Genomic DNA, 17,921 nt, shown 5'->3' with positions numbered 1-17,921 from the left:
TGGTGGATGATTTTGAGCTGGAAAATTACCCAGGGGGAAAGGATTAAGCAGCTTCTCTCTGCCTTATATAACATAGGCTTTTTGAAAACCCAGAAAGGAAAGTAGAACTCACTGTGATGTGTCATGTCTGTCTAAATCGTTCCCCCTCTTTTTTAAAGGGTAAAATTTCATGTACAGTATACTGCCCCAAACCCCCCGGGAGGAAGAATAGGATATTGTTACATGGCCCCAGCCCTAAGTTATCTTAAGTTCCAGGGGCACAGCACTTACCCAGCTTTGGCTTCCTTTTAAAGTAACAGATGTGTGGAAACTTACAGCATTTCTACAATAATCCCCCCCCACTAATATACAAGAAGAGAATAAGGGCAAGTATTCTACTCCTAGCTGATGCAGCTTGCTGGCACTCTAGCTTCTCAGCAGGTGGAGTGCTGATACTTACTGGCAAACATTTATTGCCACCAGTAAGCTCAGACCCAATTCCTGTTCAATCTCTGTTTTTCTCTCGTAGCGTGTCCTGCACACTAAATAATTTCCCCTGTAATAGCGGTCACTTCTCCAAACAGCAAAAAGCAAAGATGACTGCAACTGGGCCATGTAGTGTTTCACTTCTCTCTGTGTAAGATGATCCCTATATTGTGCATTTGGCAGAAACTGGCGGGGAAGAGAATTCACAAATTATTTATCTTGGTTTAATCACACTAACTTCAGTAGGGTTCCACTACTTAAAAAGCAATATGTGAGGCATATGCAAAGTCTCAGGGAATGTGTGATATTTTTCAGCTAAATAAACACATGCACCCTCTAGCCATGCCAAGCAATTCTGCCAGATTGCCCATGCAACTACAGTGGTACCTCGGGTTACAGACGCTTCAGGTTACATACGCTTCAGGTTACAGACTCCGCTAACCCAGAAATAGTACCTCGGGTTAAGAACTTTGCTTCAGGATGAGAACAGAAAGCAGCAGGAGGCCCCATTAGCTAAAGTAGTACCTCAGGTTAAGAACAGTTTCAGGTTAAGAACAAACCTCCAGAACGAATTAAGTTCTTAACCAGAGGTACCACTATACAAGGAGGCCTGGATGGTTGCTTTCCAAGCTTTTTGTTTTTACAACCAGATAATCGTTGTGTAACTTTCATTCAGTGATAACTGGACTTGAACGTATTTGGACTTGAACTTCAGTTGCTTTCAGCAGCTCTCATCATGCTGATATGTACCAACCTCACTTCTAAAACTATGGAGTTAGCAAGGTAAACATAACTTGCTGGGGCTGCTGGAAGATAGGAATTAATCAGTAAAACGAAGAGTTGCCAGGGGGAACTTGTTTTCCCTGCAGAACAAGTTTGGTATGTTGCTGAAGCACTTGTTTTTAATAGAGAGAAACTAGAGAAGCAAGAGTAGTTTTGCTTTCCTTTTGATTTAGGCTGATGTTTGTAACTGTTACTGTTATCAGGCGTTGTGGCTGTGCAGTGCCATGCATGTTATGATTATGTCATTGGGAATGAGTGGACAGTAGTAGTTTTGTACCTCCCGGGGTGAAAGCCCGTCTGGTACAGAACTGGGTCCCTCCCAGGTGAGAGATAGGAGGGAAGTATTAGATGATTCAGTGCATGTAGGGCATGAGCCCATTAGTGTTTCAGAGATGGGGAGAATATCTTACACGTGTTTGTCAGGGATCCATTTTACGTGGGTGGTAATATTGTTAAGTATGAGTAGTTGGTTGACAGAGATCATGTAGAAGGTAATGAATTATTATAGTGGTTGAGTGGAATGGATTGAGTGACAGTGTTTGTATGAATAGTGTGTTTTATGTTGGTTGAGATTTTACATTAGGCTGCCTTGTAATGCTCTCTGACTTTATATTGTGTTTATGGCTGTGGATATTTTTTATGTATTTGGAATGTCTGTCTGACTGTCTGTCTGTCTACCTACCTACCTACTTACTTACTATCTATCTATCTATCTAGCTAGCTAGCTATCATCTATTTTGTAAACTGCTTTGAGATATCCAGATAGTCAGCAGTTTCTAACTGGAAATAATAAACAATAAAAATATATAATAAGTGCAGCACACTGACAAATAAGATAGCAGTCATGGACAAATGGAGCCCCTAACCTGCCACTTTTATTACTTTTTAAATACTATATAATATTCCATATGTTTATGGTAGTTTCTGAAGTTCAGGAATCCATTTGTGACAAATAAAATACTTTAACATTTATTTATTTTTAAAGTGAAGGAAAAACCCCTGCAGATAAACTGGTTACTGCACATTGTTACAATAATTTGTACTGCCCTGCAGATAAACACTAACATCACACAGGTTGCATTACCATGGCCAACCATCTCAGAGAATACCAAAATATTTATGTGCTATCCAGACATTATCCTGCAGAATAAAAAGCCACAATAGAATAGGAAAATGTTTTTTAAGAATAAAAGCTAAACAGCACAAAAATGAACATTGCAATGCAACTGTGCAATAATAATTATTGTCGTTTAAAGCTTTTTGTAAGCTGCCCACAAAGCCATTACAGGACATGTAGTGAAAGAGAATTTTCAAAAAAGGACACAGTGACATATATTCCTGAAACCAAATACCGGTATCTGCTAGATTATGACAACAATTTACTGTGCTTAATTGAAACCAACAGCCTAATAACTGTTAGATTAATAGATTTTTAACAATTCATGGGCAGATACATCATAGAATGATACTGTAAGATTTCTCTTCGCTGTTGTCTGCTCCACGTATTTCAGCCAAATTAGGCCAGGCAAGGGTCCTGTGTTAAGATAAACTATAGGACAAAAACTGGGAAAGATGGAAAGGATTTGCTGGAATAGCTAATTGAACTAGAATACAAAAAAGGGAGGTGTGAGGAGGTCGTTGAAACAAGTAAATGAAAGACAAGATATGAAAATATTGGATGTGTTTTTAATTGTTTCTGTCTTTGTTTTTGTTTTGTTAAGATAAGCAGTGTTTTTCTTTTTTTATGTATTTTATTGTATTGTTTTGCTTTGTTTAACTCTTTTTCTTCTTTATGTAATTATTAAATTCTTAATAAATATTATTTTTTTTAAAAAAAAGAGAAGTGGGCACCTCATTATTTATACATCATTTATCCACATTATCCACATGCACATAAAGATGCAGCTGCAAAAGAACAAGTGTGAGCCTTCTTCTGTAGCCCATCATGCCTATACCCTGCCCATAGAAATGTACCATTCCTTCTTTAATAATAAAAAATAGTTCAAATAGACATACATTTGGTGTTCCAGGTTTCATTCGAGGTACACTATCCTTTTCTAAATTTTCTAAATTGACAAAGGTAACTCTCTGGAAGGCATAGAATTTTGCCCCTCTGAATGCATCTTCAGCTTTCTACACAGGAAAGTGAAATGAATAAACTGTGGCTGATGGGATTGTCTTTACGCAATATTTCTTCAGGACCTCTGCATCAGTGCAGATTAGATTGTTTTGAACTGATGTGGTATATAATTGCCCATATCATAATCATTTCCTGGGGTTTGGTTGGAAGGGATAAGAATAAAGCTACAGAATTTGAGTGAAGTTGTTTTTATCATCGGAATTACAAGTTTTAGGGCAGTAGACAAAATGCTTTTGCAATTGGCACAGAATGTGATTCAAGTTTACATATCGGGAGCTTTAACTCTAGGAGCATGAATTAGACTTGAAACACATCTATGGCTCTAGGTCTTTATTTTCATGTAGTCCTCATAAAAAAGAACCCAGCACCCATTTTGTTAGTTTCTTTCCTATGCTCAAGCCGTTTTAACATATTCTTTTGACAGCATTTTCAATTTCTAAACATGCCATGACTCATGCAGTAAGTGTGTGTGTTGCATACAGTAAGGGGGGGAGGAGATTGTTCCACGAATATTTTTTGAATGGAAAACTGAGAGAAAACATCGACAGCTGAAGTGATTATTGTCTTTAACTATCTGAAGCCAACTTTGATTGGTCCTGAAATATGAACTGCAATGATAGATGGCTCTGGCTGCTCTCAGCCATCAGATAATGAAGTATGGCTGCTGAGCAATTCTGCTGTGCCTACATAAGGTGACATTGTGGCAGAAAGGGGAGATGCTAGTGTAATTTGTTCTTGACACTATTTAGTACTTATGATGTCATGAGGTTTGTGATATTTTTTTCCCTCTGCCTAATCACGGAAAGTGCTTTCCTTTCCCCACCACCTCCAGTTTGACATATTGTCCTCAGCTTACCTTTAATAAACCAGTGCATTGCTCCAGTTGATAGAAGAATGCCCCCTACATTTTCTTAGTGTTTGCAATATAGATCACCTTACACAGAATTTAATATCGCCTGCAATTCAGAATGCTCATATATGAGTTTGCAGGTCTCAGGCAAGCCAGAACTTAATGGAGAAGTACTGGATTTCTGTATGAATGAAAAACAAAATTTTATTATAACATGATAGATCTTATCAATAATATAGATACAGTATTACAGGACATCATCAAAATAGGCCAGTGTTTAAGTGCTACATGATCACAGTAGCAGTTAACCTCTCTTCCCATACTACATGCAGATTTAACCTGGATAACAATTTATTAAACTAATAAATCAATCAAAAATTAATAACAGTAGCATGATGGCTGTCAAGGATACAATATGTGTACTATGTTATGTGGCCTCTGTGTGTTTTCTTGCATGGGAAACTTCAACTACCCCAATATCTGTTGGAACTCAAACTCTGCCAAGAATGTAAAGGTAAAGGAACCCCTGACCATTAGGTCTAGTCGCGGACGACTCTGGGATTGCGGTACTCATCTCACTTTACTGGCCGAGGGAGCTGGCGTACAGCTTCCGGGTCATGTGGCCAGCATGACTAAGCCGCTTCTGGCGAACCAGAGCAGCGCACGGAAACGCCGTTTACCTTCCCGCCAGAGCGGTACCTATTTATCTACTTGCACTTTGACGTGCTTTCAAACTTCTAGGTGGGCAGGAGCAATGGGAGCTCACCCCGTTGCGGGGATTCGAACCGCTGACCTTCTAATTGGCAAGCCCTAGGCTCTGTGGTTTAACCCACAGCACCACCCGCCATGAATGTAAGGTCCAACAAATTCCTCAATTGCCTCGATTACAATTTCATTTCCCAGAAGGTGGAAGAAGCAACAAGGGGCAGGTGGGGATATGAAATACACCCACATGCTCAGAACTCTCTCCCTGCTTAACACTCTCACTCCTTGCTTATGATAATCATTTAGTTGTTGTTGATGATGATGATGAACCTGCCCTTCACTTTAAGATCCCTGGGCAGGTGATCTTACTATTAAAAAAATACAGTCACACAAAAAACAGACTGGGTCCTGAAAATATACATTTCATGTGTAAAAGGCACTTGAGTTAAGACATTTTAGTTCAGAAGGCATGGAAGGAAAAGGTGGAAGCTGAGTGGATATATTATGACGCTTTGATGAACCCCCTCATAGGATGGTTATATTATTGGCTCATCTAGTTCATTGTTGTCTGGCAAGTGGCTCTACAGGGTTTCAGGTAGGAATCTTTCCCTGCCCTATAGGGAGATGCCAGGAACTGAACCCAGGACCTTCTTCATACAAAACATGTGCTACCGTCTTCCTTAAAACATGTATGAGGGGGTCATGTGGGCTAGTCCTGCCTCACCTGCATATCTAAAGCAATTGCAAGCACAAGAGTGCAGACTTTGGTGGTCCAACTCCTAGTGGCAGTCAGCCATTGGGAGCACACTGCACTGGAATGCCAGCATCTCATTCCTTATTGCCCAATTTTTAAACAGTAAGCAACTACAATTTAGTTACAAGATCCTCTACTTCAGATAGCATTTTCAGAGGCAGTTTGTCCAGAGCTGAAAACCTAGGGGACTGTGTAATCATACATCGGAACGAGCTGCAAATTACTAGAGTTCGATTTGATGAAGCCATTGGAAACAGTGTGTGTCTGTTTGGTTTTAGTGGCGAATATTTAAACTTTATTAATAAAGCCAAACTGAATATTGAAATTCAGTAACCCTGGCAACAGAGGAGCATGCAAGGGCTGGCAGGGTTTGGAGAACAAGCAATCGACTTTCCACTTTCTTCGTTTTAACCTGAGGCCTAAAAGGGGTGAGGGAATGGACGATACAAACCTTTGAGCCCAATTTACCTCCTGCCAGGCGGAGGCTGAGCCAATTTCTGCCCTTCACTGGTGACATTTTCACTGGGTCCCCATTTGCAGAATATTAATCACAAGTGCTGCCGTATGAATATATATTCACAGTGTCTGTTTTTATTATTTCCAACATGTGCATAACTAATACTGTAGAGTTTCTTCCCCACACACCCCATAAAAACATATGATGGGTAATCCTAGCACAGTCCTAACGCCGGAGTATTAATGGCTGCGGGTTGGTGGGTTAGGATGGAGACCCTCCAGAGGACTTGCAGATGGAAGAAAACACTGCTGGTATTGGGCGCTCTGCTGTAGTAGAGGTCCCAAATGTGCCCTAATAGGTAGAAAGCTACCACTTCCGATTATGTCATTGGCAACAGGAAGCAGGAAGGGCCCATTATGTTGTGGAGATAGGATGCAAGTAGCTTGGGATCTCCTGGGTCCATAGCTGTGAAGCTCCAAGGGACCCAGTCCTTAGGCCCATCAGCTGTACCACCCTGGAGCTGCTATAGGGGGAAATTGCCAAGAAACAATTCCCAAGTATTCAGCAGTGGCCAGAGCGAGCCATTATGGCTTGGGCTGTAGTGCTAGATCACACACCCACTCCTTCAGAACTGCTCTGCCAGACCATCTTTCAGAATTAGTTTTGTGTAAAAGGGATGAGAAGTCTTGCTGCACTGCTTTTCCTTTGTTTTAACTGGATATTTCATAGGCTTTCAATATGTTCTTATCTGCCCCTCGCCTTTTGGAATGCAACAGGCTAAAAAACTAAATACGCAGATTTAGGGACAGTGAATGTTTCTTTAAGCTGCTGCCTTCGGAATTTATCTGTATGCCTCCTCTGAGAAAAATGAAGGCTGTGATATTGGAGCCGGAATGCAGGAAATCAGGGAAGGTTTTGCAGCTCCTGGGACAGAATTTCTGAACTGTCCTTTCCCTAAACTGAATTGTGTGGCTAAAAGGAAAGCACTTATTTATCTGTTTTACTCTTTAAGGAATTGTGGGTAGATCCAGAATGTTTTATCTTGCCTGGAAATGATAGTTGGAGCAAGGCCAGGAAGCAAATGTCAAATCAGCAACAGCACTATCTGCAGAGCCTCCCCCCTCCCTTGCCTTCATTCTAATTTGAGATGCTAATTAGATTAAAAGCCATTTCTGGTTTTCTCATTTTCACAACTGCTAACAGGATTCATCGTATTTGCAAATTTCAGATATTTTAGAGTCTTTTTTTTTCTATATTGCAAAACAGACAAACACACACACAAAGCCAGTAATGGAGGAATTTGGTCTATCTTATTAGCTATTAATTGTGTTTTTAGTACTTATGGCTCATTGCTGTATATCTATCTCAAGAGGAAATAAGCTCTTCCCGTTATGACCATTTAAAAACCACACAAGCTATCGCTTCAGAAATGAGGTGCACGGCCATGTGCTATGACACACACACAACAAATACTAGCACTCAAGAACTGAATGAGTCAGAAAAGAATTGAGCTGCTATATTTGTAAGATGGCCAGCAACATTAACACTTCTGGAGCTACTGAAGCAAAGTTGATTATAGATGCTCAATCAATATTAGTTTAATTTTTATATTGTTTAGAGTTGCATAGCTATCAAGCTTTCACAGCAGACTTCCTTTAAGAAGCTTTCCTCAATATAATAATAATGAGAGCTATAAAATTCCTGGCTAAATTTCCACAATATGATATCGCATGCTTGGTGCTTTCTTTCTTCGGGGGACAGAGGCAAAAGTAGGTGAGGAAACAAATGTAAATTTGACCTTTGTATGGTAGGCTACTTTCTACACATGTGCACAGCCACTTCTGTATCCTTCATTTAAATATGGGTGATCCAACATGTGGCCCTCGAGGCCTTTACTGGAGGCCCTCAGTAACATCTGACCCCCCCCAGCCCTTGCACTGCCTTCCCAAAGCCCAGGCAAGTGAGGCACTGGGTTTGGGAAAGGAGGGGTTCTGACAGAGTCCTAGAGTCCTCCTTTCCAAGGCCTAGTTGGCATTTTCCCAGTTTTGGGAAGAATGTGGGAGGGCTCTAGGACCTTTCCAGAGCCTCACACCTTATTCCCAAAGCCCTGAGCTTTATCTATCCAGCTTTGGAAAGGCAGCATGAGGGCTGGACGTCAAATTTTGGCCTCACTCCCACCTCCCTTGCGCCAAGACAGCATGTGGCCCATGGGTTCCATGTTGAAGTACTATGGCTCTAAGTAAAAACATTCCAGGTGTTTGAATCAGGGCCAGCACATGTCCTGCAGAAATGGGATTGTGGAGAGTTTTTTGGCCTGGGGAGGGTCCCAAGGCTGGGAGGGCCCAATCTGCTCCCTACCCTTATGCTATGTATACGTTTACAAATAGACTCCTAATTTGTAACAGGCCTTCTATGCTTTACGCAGCATTTGCATTTTGAATGGACCTAAATACATACATCTCCCCCTCCCACCCATTATGGAACATTAATTGTGACCTCATGGCACTGAAAATGTGTGAAGCTGATGAGGTCACAATTAACGTTCCATAATGGGTGGGTGGGGGGAGAGATGTATATATTTAGGTCCATTCAAAATGTAAATGCTGTGTAAAAGCAGGGCCGGCCGGCCCTACCATTAGGCAAAATGAGGTGACAGGTGCTGAGGGGCGGCAACTCCATACCCTCCTCCTGAGCCTCCACAGCAGGAACAGATCGTGCTGCAGAAGGAAAAGAATGCCCAAACCCATAGGATATACTGTAGTATGACTTATATTCAGATCAGCCAGCCGCACCCTCCAGTTTTGGGGGTTATAGGATTCATATATTTGGCCTTATAGGAAAGGGAGGCAGGAGGCATAATAATGTGGGTTTTGTCTGGTCCACCAGCTGATAAGAAGGTGTTCCTTTAAAGCCAATTTTGTGCATGTTTACGGGTACTATGCACTTTGACTGAATTGGTGGGGAGGGGGAGCAGAGATTATTTGCTGCTATGCCTCAGGCAGCAAAACATTCTGACCTGGCCTAGCTTGAAAGGACTGAAGATAACTATTTCTGCATTAGTACTCCTGAGAAATCATAAGCTCCTACTGCTATCAAAAACATTTCTATTCTTAATAAAATGAGCTTTTCTCCAGCAGTGATGTTCTAACTATTGTACTGCTTGTTGCATTTAAAGCTCCAATTAAAATGCTGAGACTACAAAGGACAATAACGTACTACAGTTCACTTCCTGTAACCATGTGGTTATTGGAAGGAGCACAGTGACTGTGTGTAATCTTGTTACTGCCACTTTTTAAATTACCTCTACGTATAATTTCAAATGAAGTTATTTGGGTTGGATCCATAACATTAATTAGCCATATTTAGGCTTAGAATCCCTTTTTAACTCTAACATGCTGATTTGAATTATTTTAAGTCCTACTAAAATCAAAGAAGCTTTCTTCCAAGTAAACACATTTATGATGAGATGCAGAAGTAAATAAATTGCTGTATCGAAAGCTTGTCTGTACCATCACGTGACAGACTATTTATCAGCACAAGCACCACATCAATTTGCATTTTTTTCACAATTAAGGTTAGGACTGTCATGTTTGCTCATTCCTACCCATTTTCTCTTATACTTGATTAAATACTTTGATCCTGTCTTATTCCCCACTGTCAGTGATAATTAAAGTTGCTTATCAATTTCAATTGTTGCTGCTCTCTATAAATTACAAGTTGTAGCCAACAGTTACATGAATTCAAATCCCATTCATCCAAGGAGCTGAAAATGGCATTGATGGGATTATAACATTTTATGCTTTTAACAACACTGAGGTGTGTTAGACTAAGAGATGGTGACTTGCACAAGGTTACTGGTGTGATTCATGACATGTATAGCCCCATCTCTCCTTTTAAAAAATCAGTGTTTGAAAACCTGTATTTTTGCCAAGCCTTCTTTGTTGATGAAATTAATGAAATGAGTCTTCCTCCATGTATACACTTTTTATTCCTCCGTCTTTTTATTATTGTATGTCATTTAGCTTGTAGTCCTGTGGAGTGTTTTAAAACAGCACTTAGCTGTAGGTACTAAATATAAGGTATTTCTGTACAGCTACCGCCCACATTGACTGTCTGAAACACTTACTGTAGGTTAATCAAATTCATCCCTTGACCCTATATGATCTATTAAAGATTCATAGGTAATGGATTCAAACCTAGGTAATAGACTCATATAACCCAGTAGCAATATAGAAAGCAAAAAGGAGACATGGGCACCCCTGTCTTACTTCGACAAATATACTGAATAGCACAATGGCATCTCTCAGCCCTCGAGGGCCAAAGCGATTCAGTTCAAGTAGCACTGCAGTACTATTTTCAGCTCAGGGAAATAGTAAAGCAACAAACACGCAAACCAGAAGTCTTGCTTGCTTTCTCTTCTATTAGCGTTTCAAATATTGAAGACAGCAAGAACAACCCTGCAGTGCTTCCCTCCCGCCACCCTGGGGGAATAGTTCTGCACTGCTTTTCAACCATCGGTAGAAAAATCTCCCCAGGATTGTTCCAAATGCTTCTGCAGGCTTTAGAAGGCCAGAAGTGGGAGCTGGGTTAGCCCTGCAAGCACTCTGTCTGGCTAAAAAAATAACAGATGAAAATCAAACACTGCAGTATGGGCAAAGGTTGAGGAGCTGGCAGGAGAGGAGGGCCGGATGAAGCAGCTGGTCTCTCAATGACACTCTAGCAAACAGCGGCTAACTGAACATGCTTATCGCTTGATCACTTCTACATTATTGCTTCCTTTAACCATGTTATTTGAGAAGCAGGATTCTGAGCAATGAATTGCTGAGAAAATCCCTGCCTTGAAAGGCATATTGTTTCAAGGAAATGTCCACAGGGAACAGAAACCACAGCAGAGTGCTTGACTTAGAAGATCTGTTCTATGCAGATCGTTTAGAGAATGACTGTCTAAGGGCTCGACCACATTTCCACTTGCCCTGCTACTTCCCCCCAGGAAACACCACTGTTTGCTGCTGAATCAAATGTCAATTGGGTTTTCTGGGAGAAATCAGTGGTGCAAAAGCAAAACCACTTGGACCCATGTTTTCCAGGGTGGGACCAGCAAACCCAGAGGACCATCCGACAGTAACTGGCAAGTCAACTCTGGATGTTTTACTTTACTGGATCCTAATGAGGCAGAAGAACCCAGGCGCATACAGTTTAAAATTATGGTTATCCTCACCATATTTTCATGCTAACATTGGTAACAAATATAAGCATATAATTTTAACCACATATTGTGATATCTGCTAGATACGGACACGCTAATCCTAAACACCACAATCATATTCAGAATGAGATATTCTGTTGGATTTATACACGCTTACCTGCAGATAAAATGGCAGTCTTGGTTGGGATTAAGACCAATTTATTTTACTTACCCATAACATCCAAATCTGTTTAGCACTACAGCCTCAATTTTGCTGAATGTGCTTATTTACATTTAGGAATAAGTGTGTATGTGTGTGAATGAATATGATACCCAGATCTCTTATGTTTCATTCTAGTTTTTCTGGACTGGGTAGAATTGCCCTCATTGCAGCAGCCAGAGTAGAATCACGTTCATAGCAAGAAATAAAAGAAGAGCTCAACAACTTTTTGGGGGCCCCCTAACAAAAATCCTGGCTATGCCCATGGCAAGGACACCACAATATGTTGCCCTGCCCCACTTGTCATATATTCCCTTTGATACAGCAGTATAGTAGTTCCTAACTTCACTCTGGAGTCAATAAAAAGCCTGCCAGATGCCTTTGGCTTCTGTCCTACCTTTGGCACCTGGGTGGCGTACTTGAGTTATACTCAAGGACTGGGCTTGGGCTCTAGCCTTTGCGTCAGTAGAAATCTTATGGCTGATCCTATGAGCCAGAATTCTGGAATACCAAGTAATTAGATTTTACTCTGAATTACCTAGCAAGCTACACATACATTTCCCTTAATACAGACGTGCCAGATGTCAAACCCTTGCCTAATGAAAAAGGCTCTGTCAATATTCTATAACTGTAAGGACTCTTTCTTCCCACTTTGTAGTGGTAGCAGTAGTAAAAGTAATAATAATAATAAATGATCATAATTTATTATTTATACCCCGCCCATCTGGCGGGGTTTATACCCAGCCACTCTGGGCAGCTTACAGTACATGTAAAACATATTAAAACATCAAACTTTAAAAACCTCCTGGTACAGGGCTGCCTTCAGATGTCAAGGGAGGAGAGAAAAAGCCCACCATAAGGCCATCTACTTTTATTCAGTTTGTGCTGTGTTAGCACAACCTGGCTATGCTGGAGAACTGCATGATGGATGGACTATGCTAGTCAATTTCAGCCATTTATACCAGTGCAAATTTAACTATGAAAACCTTTCTTTGCTTACAAGAAAAATGCTGGACTCAGCCCCAAATGGGCCAAATCAATCTACTGAAATTAATGGAGTAATATTAGATTATGAAGTTGGCCTTAGTTTTTGCTTCAAACTTGGAATTCTAATTTTAGGAAAGGCTAGTAGAACTGATGATTCACAAAACTACTTAAATCTTAACTTAATTAATTACATCAGGCTTATACTGAAAAGATCAAAAACTGGCTTAGGGATTTCTGCACTTAAGTTTGTAGGCTGGAATTGCAACCAATGGCAAGAATGAAACCCTTTCAGTTCTAGATCAGGATTTGAACTGATGCCAAAATAGGTAATGATGCCAGAAACTCACCCCCACACCTGGAGCCAAATGTTAAAACAAAACAAAACGACAAGAACTATGGTATATTTATCCAGGCACTGGAATGTTATATAACAAAGGAATGGGCATGGCTTTGGGAGAGGACGAGGCTGGTGTCCTTTCCTATGGAATCAGAACTTCAGAGCTCCAACTTCCAATCCACTGGGACCCTATCTCAGGTCAGACTCCTTTTGCAGCTCCAGGTTCTCAGCCACCAATCCACTAAGACCTTTCCCGGGCTTAGCCTCTTCCTATTCCTCATCATTATCTGCCCACCCTCTCTGTGATGTCTTTGCAGGGTAGCAAGTCCAATGGAGGCATCACAGTTAACGTAGGAGTAGCTATCTATACTTTACTTAGATGAAGGGTGGCTAAGCTCTGACCCTCCAGAAGTTGTTGGACTACATCTCCCTCATCCCCAACCATCAGGTTTGATGGGAATTGTATGTTCAACAACATCCAGAAGCCCATAGGTTAGCCATTCCTGGCTTAGACTCTCACTGCTTCCATTGTGCCTGTTAAATACTCTGCTGTAGTGGACAAATAATAGATGTGGTTCCTGCAGGAAATAATTAATGTAGTGCCAAAATAAAGGTATACCAGTTGTTTTAGGTCAGTTCCATCATCTAACCTGCCATCTCCTCCTTCCAGGTCTGTGTCCAAGCCCTATAAAGTTTGAGCCCTATAAAGTTCTTCTACAGATGTCAAATATCTATCAACATATAGTCATGGCAATCCATGCTAACAAAGAGCCCTATCTGAATCAGAACAGTGGGGGAGGGGGGAACATACTGAGGAAGTGGGGAAGTGGTTGCCTATCACAGATCCAAGTTTCAGTAGTAGAACAAAATAAAATAAAATCCTGCAATGGAATAACTGAAATACCACCAGCAGCCATCTTGAATAATATTTACTGAAATCATATACCAAAATAAGTCAGTAAGTCTCATGTAGGGCTGACTTAGCATAGCAAGTTTTGGGATGTATAAAAATGCCCATCACCATATTTCCCCCCCACAGTCCCTGCCCTATGGTTTACATGCTAAAAGACCAGGCACAAAAGGAAGAGAGATGGAGTGGTAGAGAAAAAGCAAACAGGCTTAGTTACAAAGTTCTTATTAAAAGCATATTGAAATTGAACAGTTTAAGGAGATAAGTTGATTTATCTTCCCTGAAAAGTGTGTGTATCATACATTCAACAAGGAATATCTGAGGCAAGGATAGAGTTCATCAACCGTATGGAATCAGCCACTTCACTAGCAGCTCTGCACAGCAGTTGTATGGAATAAGAGAACGAGAGTTGTGAAAGTATTTACTTAGCAGGTGGGAATAAATCTTACTGTGTTTACCTCAAAGTAAATGAACAGGATGCCTGTAAAGTTAATCTTCATGGGAAGGAGAAATACCCACAGCAAGTAAAGCATTGACAGAAAGTTAAGAACTATTGAAGTCACTAGCAAGATGTTGTTCCTTTCTTTCCCGAGTTATGGTGCTAGATTCTCTGCTTTGTGTGCATGGTTTCTTGAAGCTATCTCTTTTCCTAGCCTCCTTGCACATAGCAATGTGATTGCTGCATTTTCACATAGCTCCCCCCCCCCCTTAAAATTATTTTTTATTATCTTTACCCAATCCAAAAAGCCATTAGTAGATCACTGACTGCTGATTTGTCTTCTGCTGCTGAACAATCTTGCCAAAGCCCCCTCTGCCCACATCGTAGTCTGTTCGGTACTCATCTCGTACCTGACCACCTGTTTTCCCACGGCCATACTGCCGCCCTTCCTTAAACCCAGCATCCCAGTCTGTTCGGATGATGCGGTCGTCCAGACGGGTTCCATTGATGAACCGCATAGAATGCTCTGCTTCTGCTCTTGTGTAGTATTCCACAAAGCAGAAGCCGCAGGGGGTTTTCTTCACTTTGTCTAGCCCCATGACTATGCGCTTGACATCCCCACACTTGGAGAAGAGCTCATGGATTTGTTCCTCTGTGGTGTAGAAAGAGAGGTTGCCCACATAAAGTGTGCAGGAGTTTTTCAGGGATTTTTCTTGCAGGTAACGACTTCCCTGGAAGTGCTGGTCCCGATACATGCTGAACTCGCAGTACGAGTCGCTGTTGAGGCTGCTCAGCGTTGTGCTCAACACGCCCGACATCTCGCCCAGCTTCCGGTCTTGCAACAGCGGTTCCTTCACACGGCTCCTGAGCAGACCTAGGGAGAAATGTTTTAGCCAACTTTATGAGTACATCACCCACTTTCTTTTGTGAGCCAGTCACACTGGTGTGACTTTGTTCAGACCATCTTCCTGGGCTCCATTCCAATCCCTGTTTCTTCATCCCTGTCCTTTTGCTATTTGCCAGGACAAATACACATACATCTTATTTCAGGTTATTAGGAGAGTGCCTTATGAAACCTCATAGGACATCAGTATATTGCTTGTACCAATGCAACCCTGGCAAGTGTTTTCACAATAATTAATTGTGCTGGAGGCTGCATAATTGCAGATGAAAGCCTTTTAAGCCTACAGAAACCAGTATTTAGTTATGAGCAAGAATGGACCCCAGTTAACATAATAATAATGATAATAATGATAATAATGATAATAATAATGATAATAATGATAATAATAATATTTTTATACCCCGCCCATCTGGCTGGGTTTCCCCAGCCACTCTGGGCGGCTCCCAACAGACTTAAAAGTACAATAGAACATCAAACATTAAAAACTTCCCTCAACAAGGCTGCCTTCAGATGTCTTCTAAAAGTCAGACAATTGTTTATTTCCTTGACATCTGATGAGAGTGCGTTCCACAGGGCGGGTACCACTACCGAGAAGGCCCTCTTTCACACACTGGGAAACATAACAGGCACTATTCAGTCCAATTTAAAGCATTTTTAGGTCTTGTTGAATTCACTTGAAAGATATGCAGTGAAATACTATGTAAGTCTACTTGGAAACAATGCACTATTTTCAGTAGGACTTACTTCCTAGTAAACGTGCTAAAGATTGCAATATTATGTGTGTGCTTAACACTTTCACTGAAAGCAAATGGTTGTAAAACAATGGTGCAGTGATTGTTGTTTCAACCACTCTTGACTGTGCCATGAAGCTAGGTTGGTGTTCTTGAGGTCTAAAGAACAGACCAGGAGGAACTTTCCCCATAAAGAATGCTTAGAGGCTGTCACCAGTGAAGCTGAACCTCTCCAGGGGTAGCCAACATGGTGCTTTTCAGATGTTGTTGGGCTACAACAGGTATTACCCCTGTTCCTTGCACTTGAAAGTTGGGGTTAATGGGAACTGCAGTCCAGCAACTTCTGCACAGTTCCTTGCAGGAAAGAGGCTCTAAGTGAACATCTTTGGACTTGTGACTACAAGGAAAGCAAAACGGAGGGTAAATCCTCATTCTTTATACACCACCACACATCCAAACTTTATGACTATCTGTACAGTAAGGAAATGTTTACTAAAGTTATGAGAGCAACTACTTGAAACCCTGCTGCCTATGATAGTGCTAATCAAATTTAAAACAAAATTAGCAAATAGCTTTTGAAAAGACCTAAGTAGAGACCTCCTGGATCAGACCAAAGCCCTATCTAGCCCAGCACACTTTTTCACCCATTGCACCCATACTTTTTAACCCACACATGTAGTGAAAATACAACTCCAAGAGCTAAGAACCAAGGGTTCACTGGATCTGAGTTCACAAAGGTAGGTGTGCTTAGGAGTGCAATTACTCAAGACTCCTAAATGGAGGCAGGCACCATGGATTGCTTATTTCCAAGTCTTTGTGTTTTAAGACTTGGAGAAGCCCAATACCCCAATCTCATGCAAAAGCATGCTTACTCAGAAGCATGCTATAGCAACGTCAAGTAAGTTTATTCTTCTATAAGTGTGTTTAGGACCGTAACCTTAGTGGGATCAGTTAAGATTCTGCAAGCTTAGAATCCAGAAGCCTGTTACAGGATGCATTGGCTTCATGAGGAACGGACACCTTGGGGGGAGGGGACGGCAGTAATTTGCAGATAGAAGATAGTACATAAAGAGAATCACAGTAAACCACCATACAGCACACTTAATGGACAACCGAAGCCTGAACAAAAGAAACCTGCAGCCCTACACGCATTTCTACTGAGTAGCATACCCTGAGCTCAAGGACTGGCCTCCTTCTGAGATAAACGGGCAGAGGATGGCAGCTATTGCCACGTGCAACTTTTCATACTTTAAGAAGAGCGGCTGCCGCCATCGAAAGCGGCCCCAGAAGTTGCAGAAGGACCTGCACGTGTGAGAGACCAGCCGAGAGAGCGCTGAGCGACACGCATCCTTTGTACTATTTCACCCAACCGCGTGGCGGTGAACGCGCTCGCGGGTAGACAAGGAGCACCTTCCTAACGCCCCTCTGGACTCCACGAGTAGGGGGGGGGGAAACCCGAAACCTGGCGAGTATCTCTCCGCGCGCTGGGCTATCTTACACATACCAATATTACAGGCTGTTTCGTCTGCTCGCAAAACGCGCTGCCGAGTATTATTCTAAGCCCGGAAAGCATTGCATTGTGGGAGGAGGAGGAGGAGGTTATCACCCTTCGAACGAGGCTTCCTTCCTTCCCTCTTCCTCAACTAACCGTCCCCGCGCGCGCACTCGCTCGCTCGACGCTACGTGCGTGCGTGCGTCACGCGGGTCAAGCCCCGCCCACGGCTGCCTCGGGGAACCAATCGGGGCCTGCGAAGTAGCGACGTTGAGCGCGCAGCTCCCCCCCCTGCCTTTCACGCGAGGGCCTCCTTGAACTTTGACCTTAGGCCTCGAGCGCGAGGCAAACAGACGGCCGGGTGTCGGGCCCTCCTCCTCCTCCTCCATTCGCCTGAGATAAGAGAGAGGTCGCTCTCGTTCTTCCTCCCTCCTCCTCCTCCCTCCTCACCCCCTCTTCCTCCCGGCCCTCCCTTTGACTGTTCCCGCGCGCTGGCGATGGTTCTGACCTCCGTGCGGCGCGCGCGCTAATCCTCCCCGCCCCCCGCCCGCCTCGCCTCGCC

The 17,921-nt window shown here is 42.2% G+C and overlaps 1 protein-coding gene across 3 annotated transcripts; it reads right to left on the bottom strand.

Annotated features, from left to right (window-relative positions):
• Positions 1-13,795: 13,795 nt before the first annotated feature.
• Positions 13,796-17,625, bottom strand: LOC308596602 (nuclear cap-binding protein subunit 2). Of its 3 annotated transcripts, none has more exons than XM_081211868.1 (2): positions 17,474-17,625; positions 13,796-15,106 (listed from the first exon to the last, which is right to left on the bottom strand). In XM_081211868.1, exon 2 carries the CDS (start codon positions 15,048-15,050, stop codon positions 14,544-14,546), a length of 507 nt encoding a protein of 168 aa, XP_081067994.1. In that variant the 5' UTR covers positions 15,051-15,106; positions 17,474-17,625; the 3' UTR covers positions 13,796-14,543. The 3 variants fall into 3 exon arrangements, with proteins under 3 accessions (XP_081067994.1, XP_081067995.1, XP_081067996.1); XM_081211869.1 differs by having other exon boundaries at positions 17,372-17,525; XM_081211870.1 differs by lacking the exon at positions 17,474-17,625 and adding an exon at positions 17,038-17,243.
• Between the last annotated feature and the right edge of the window lie 296 nt (positions 17,626-17,921).

Source organism: Podarcis bocagei (assembly GCF_964188305.1).
Source record: "Podarcis bocagei genome assembly, chromosome: 10".
Classification (NCBI taxonomy): Eukaryota; Metazoa; Chordata; class Lepidosauria; order Squamata; family Lacertidae; genus Podarcis; species Podarcis bocagei.
This window is presented reverse-complemented; position numbering and strand designations above follow the sequence as displayed.

Excerpts from the sequence above, each read along its gene's own strand:
- LOC308596602 (XM_081211868.1), bottom strand. The coding sequence starts at position 15,050 with ATGTCGGGCGTGTTGAGCACAACGCTGAGCAGCCTCAACAGCGACTCG.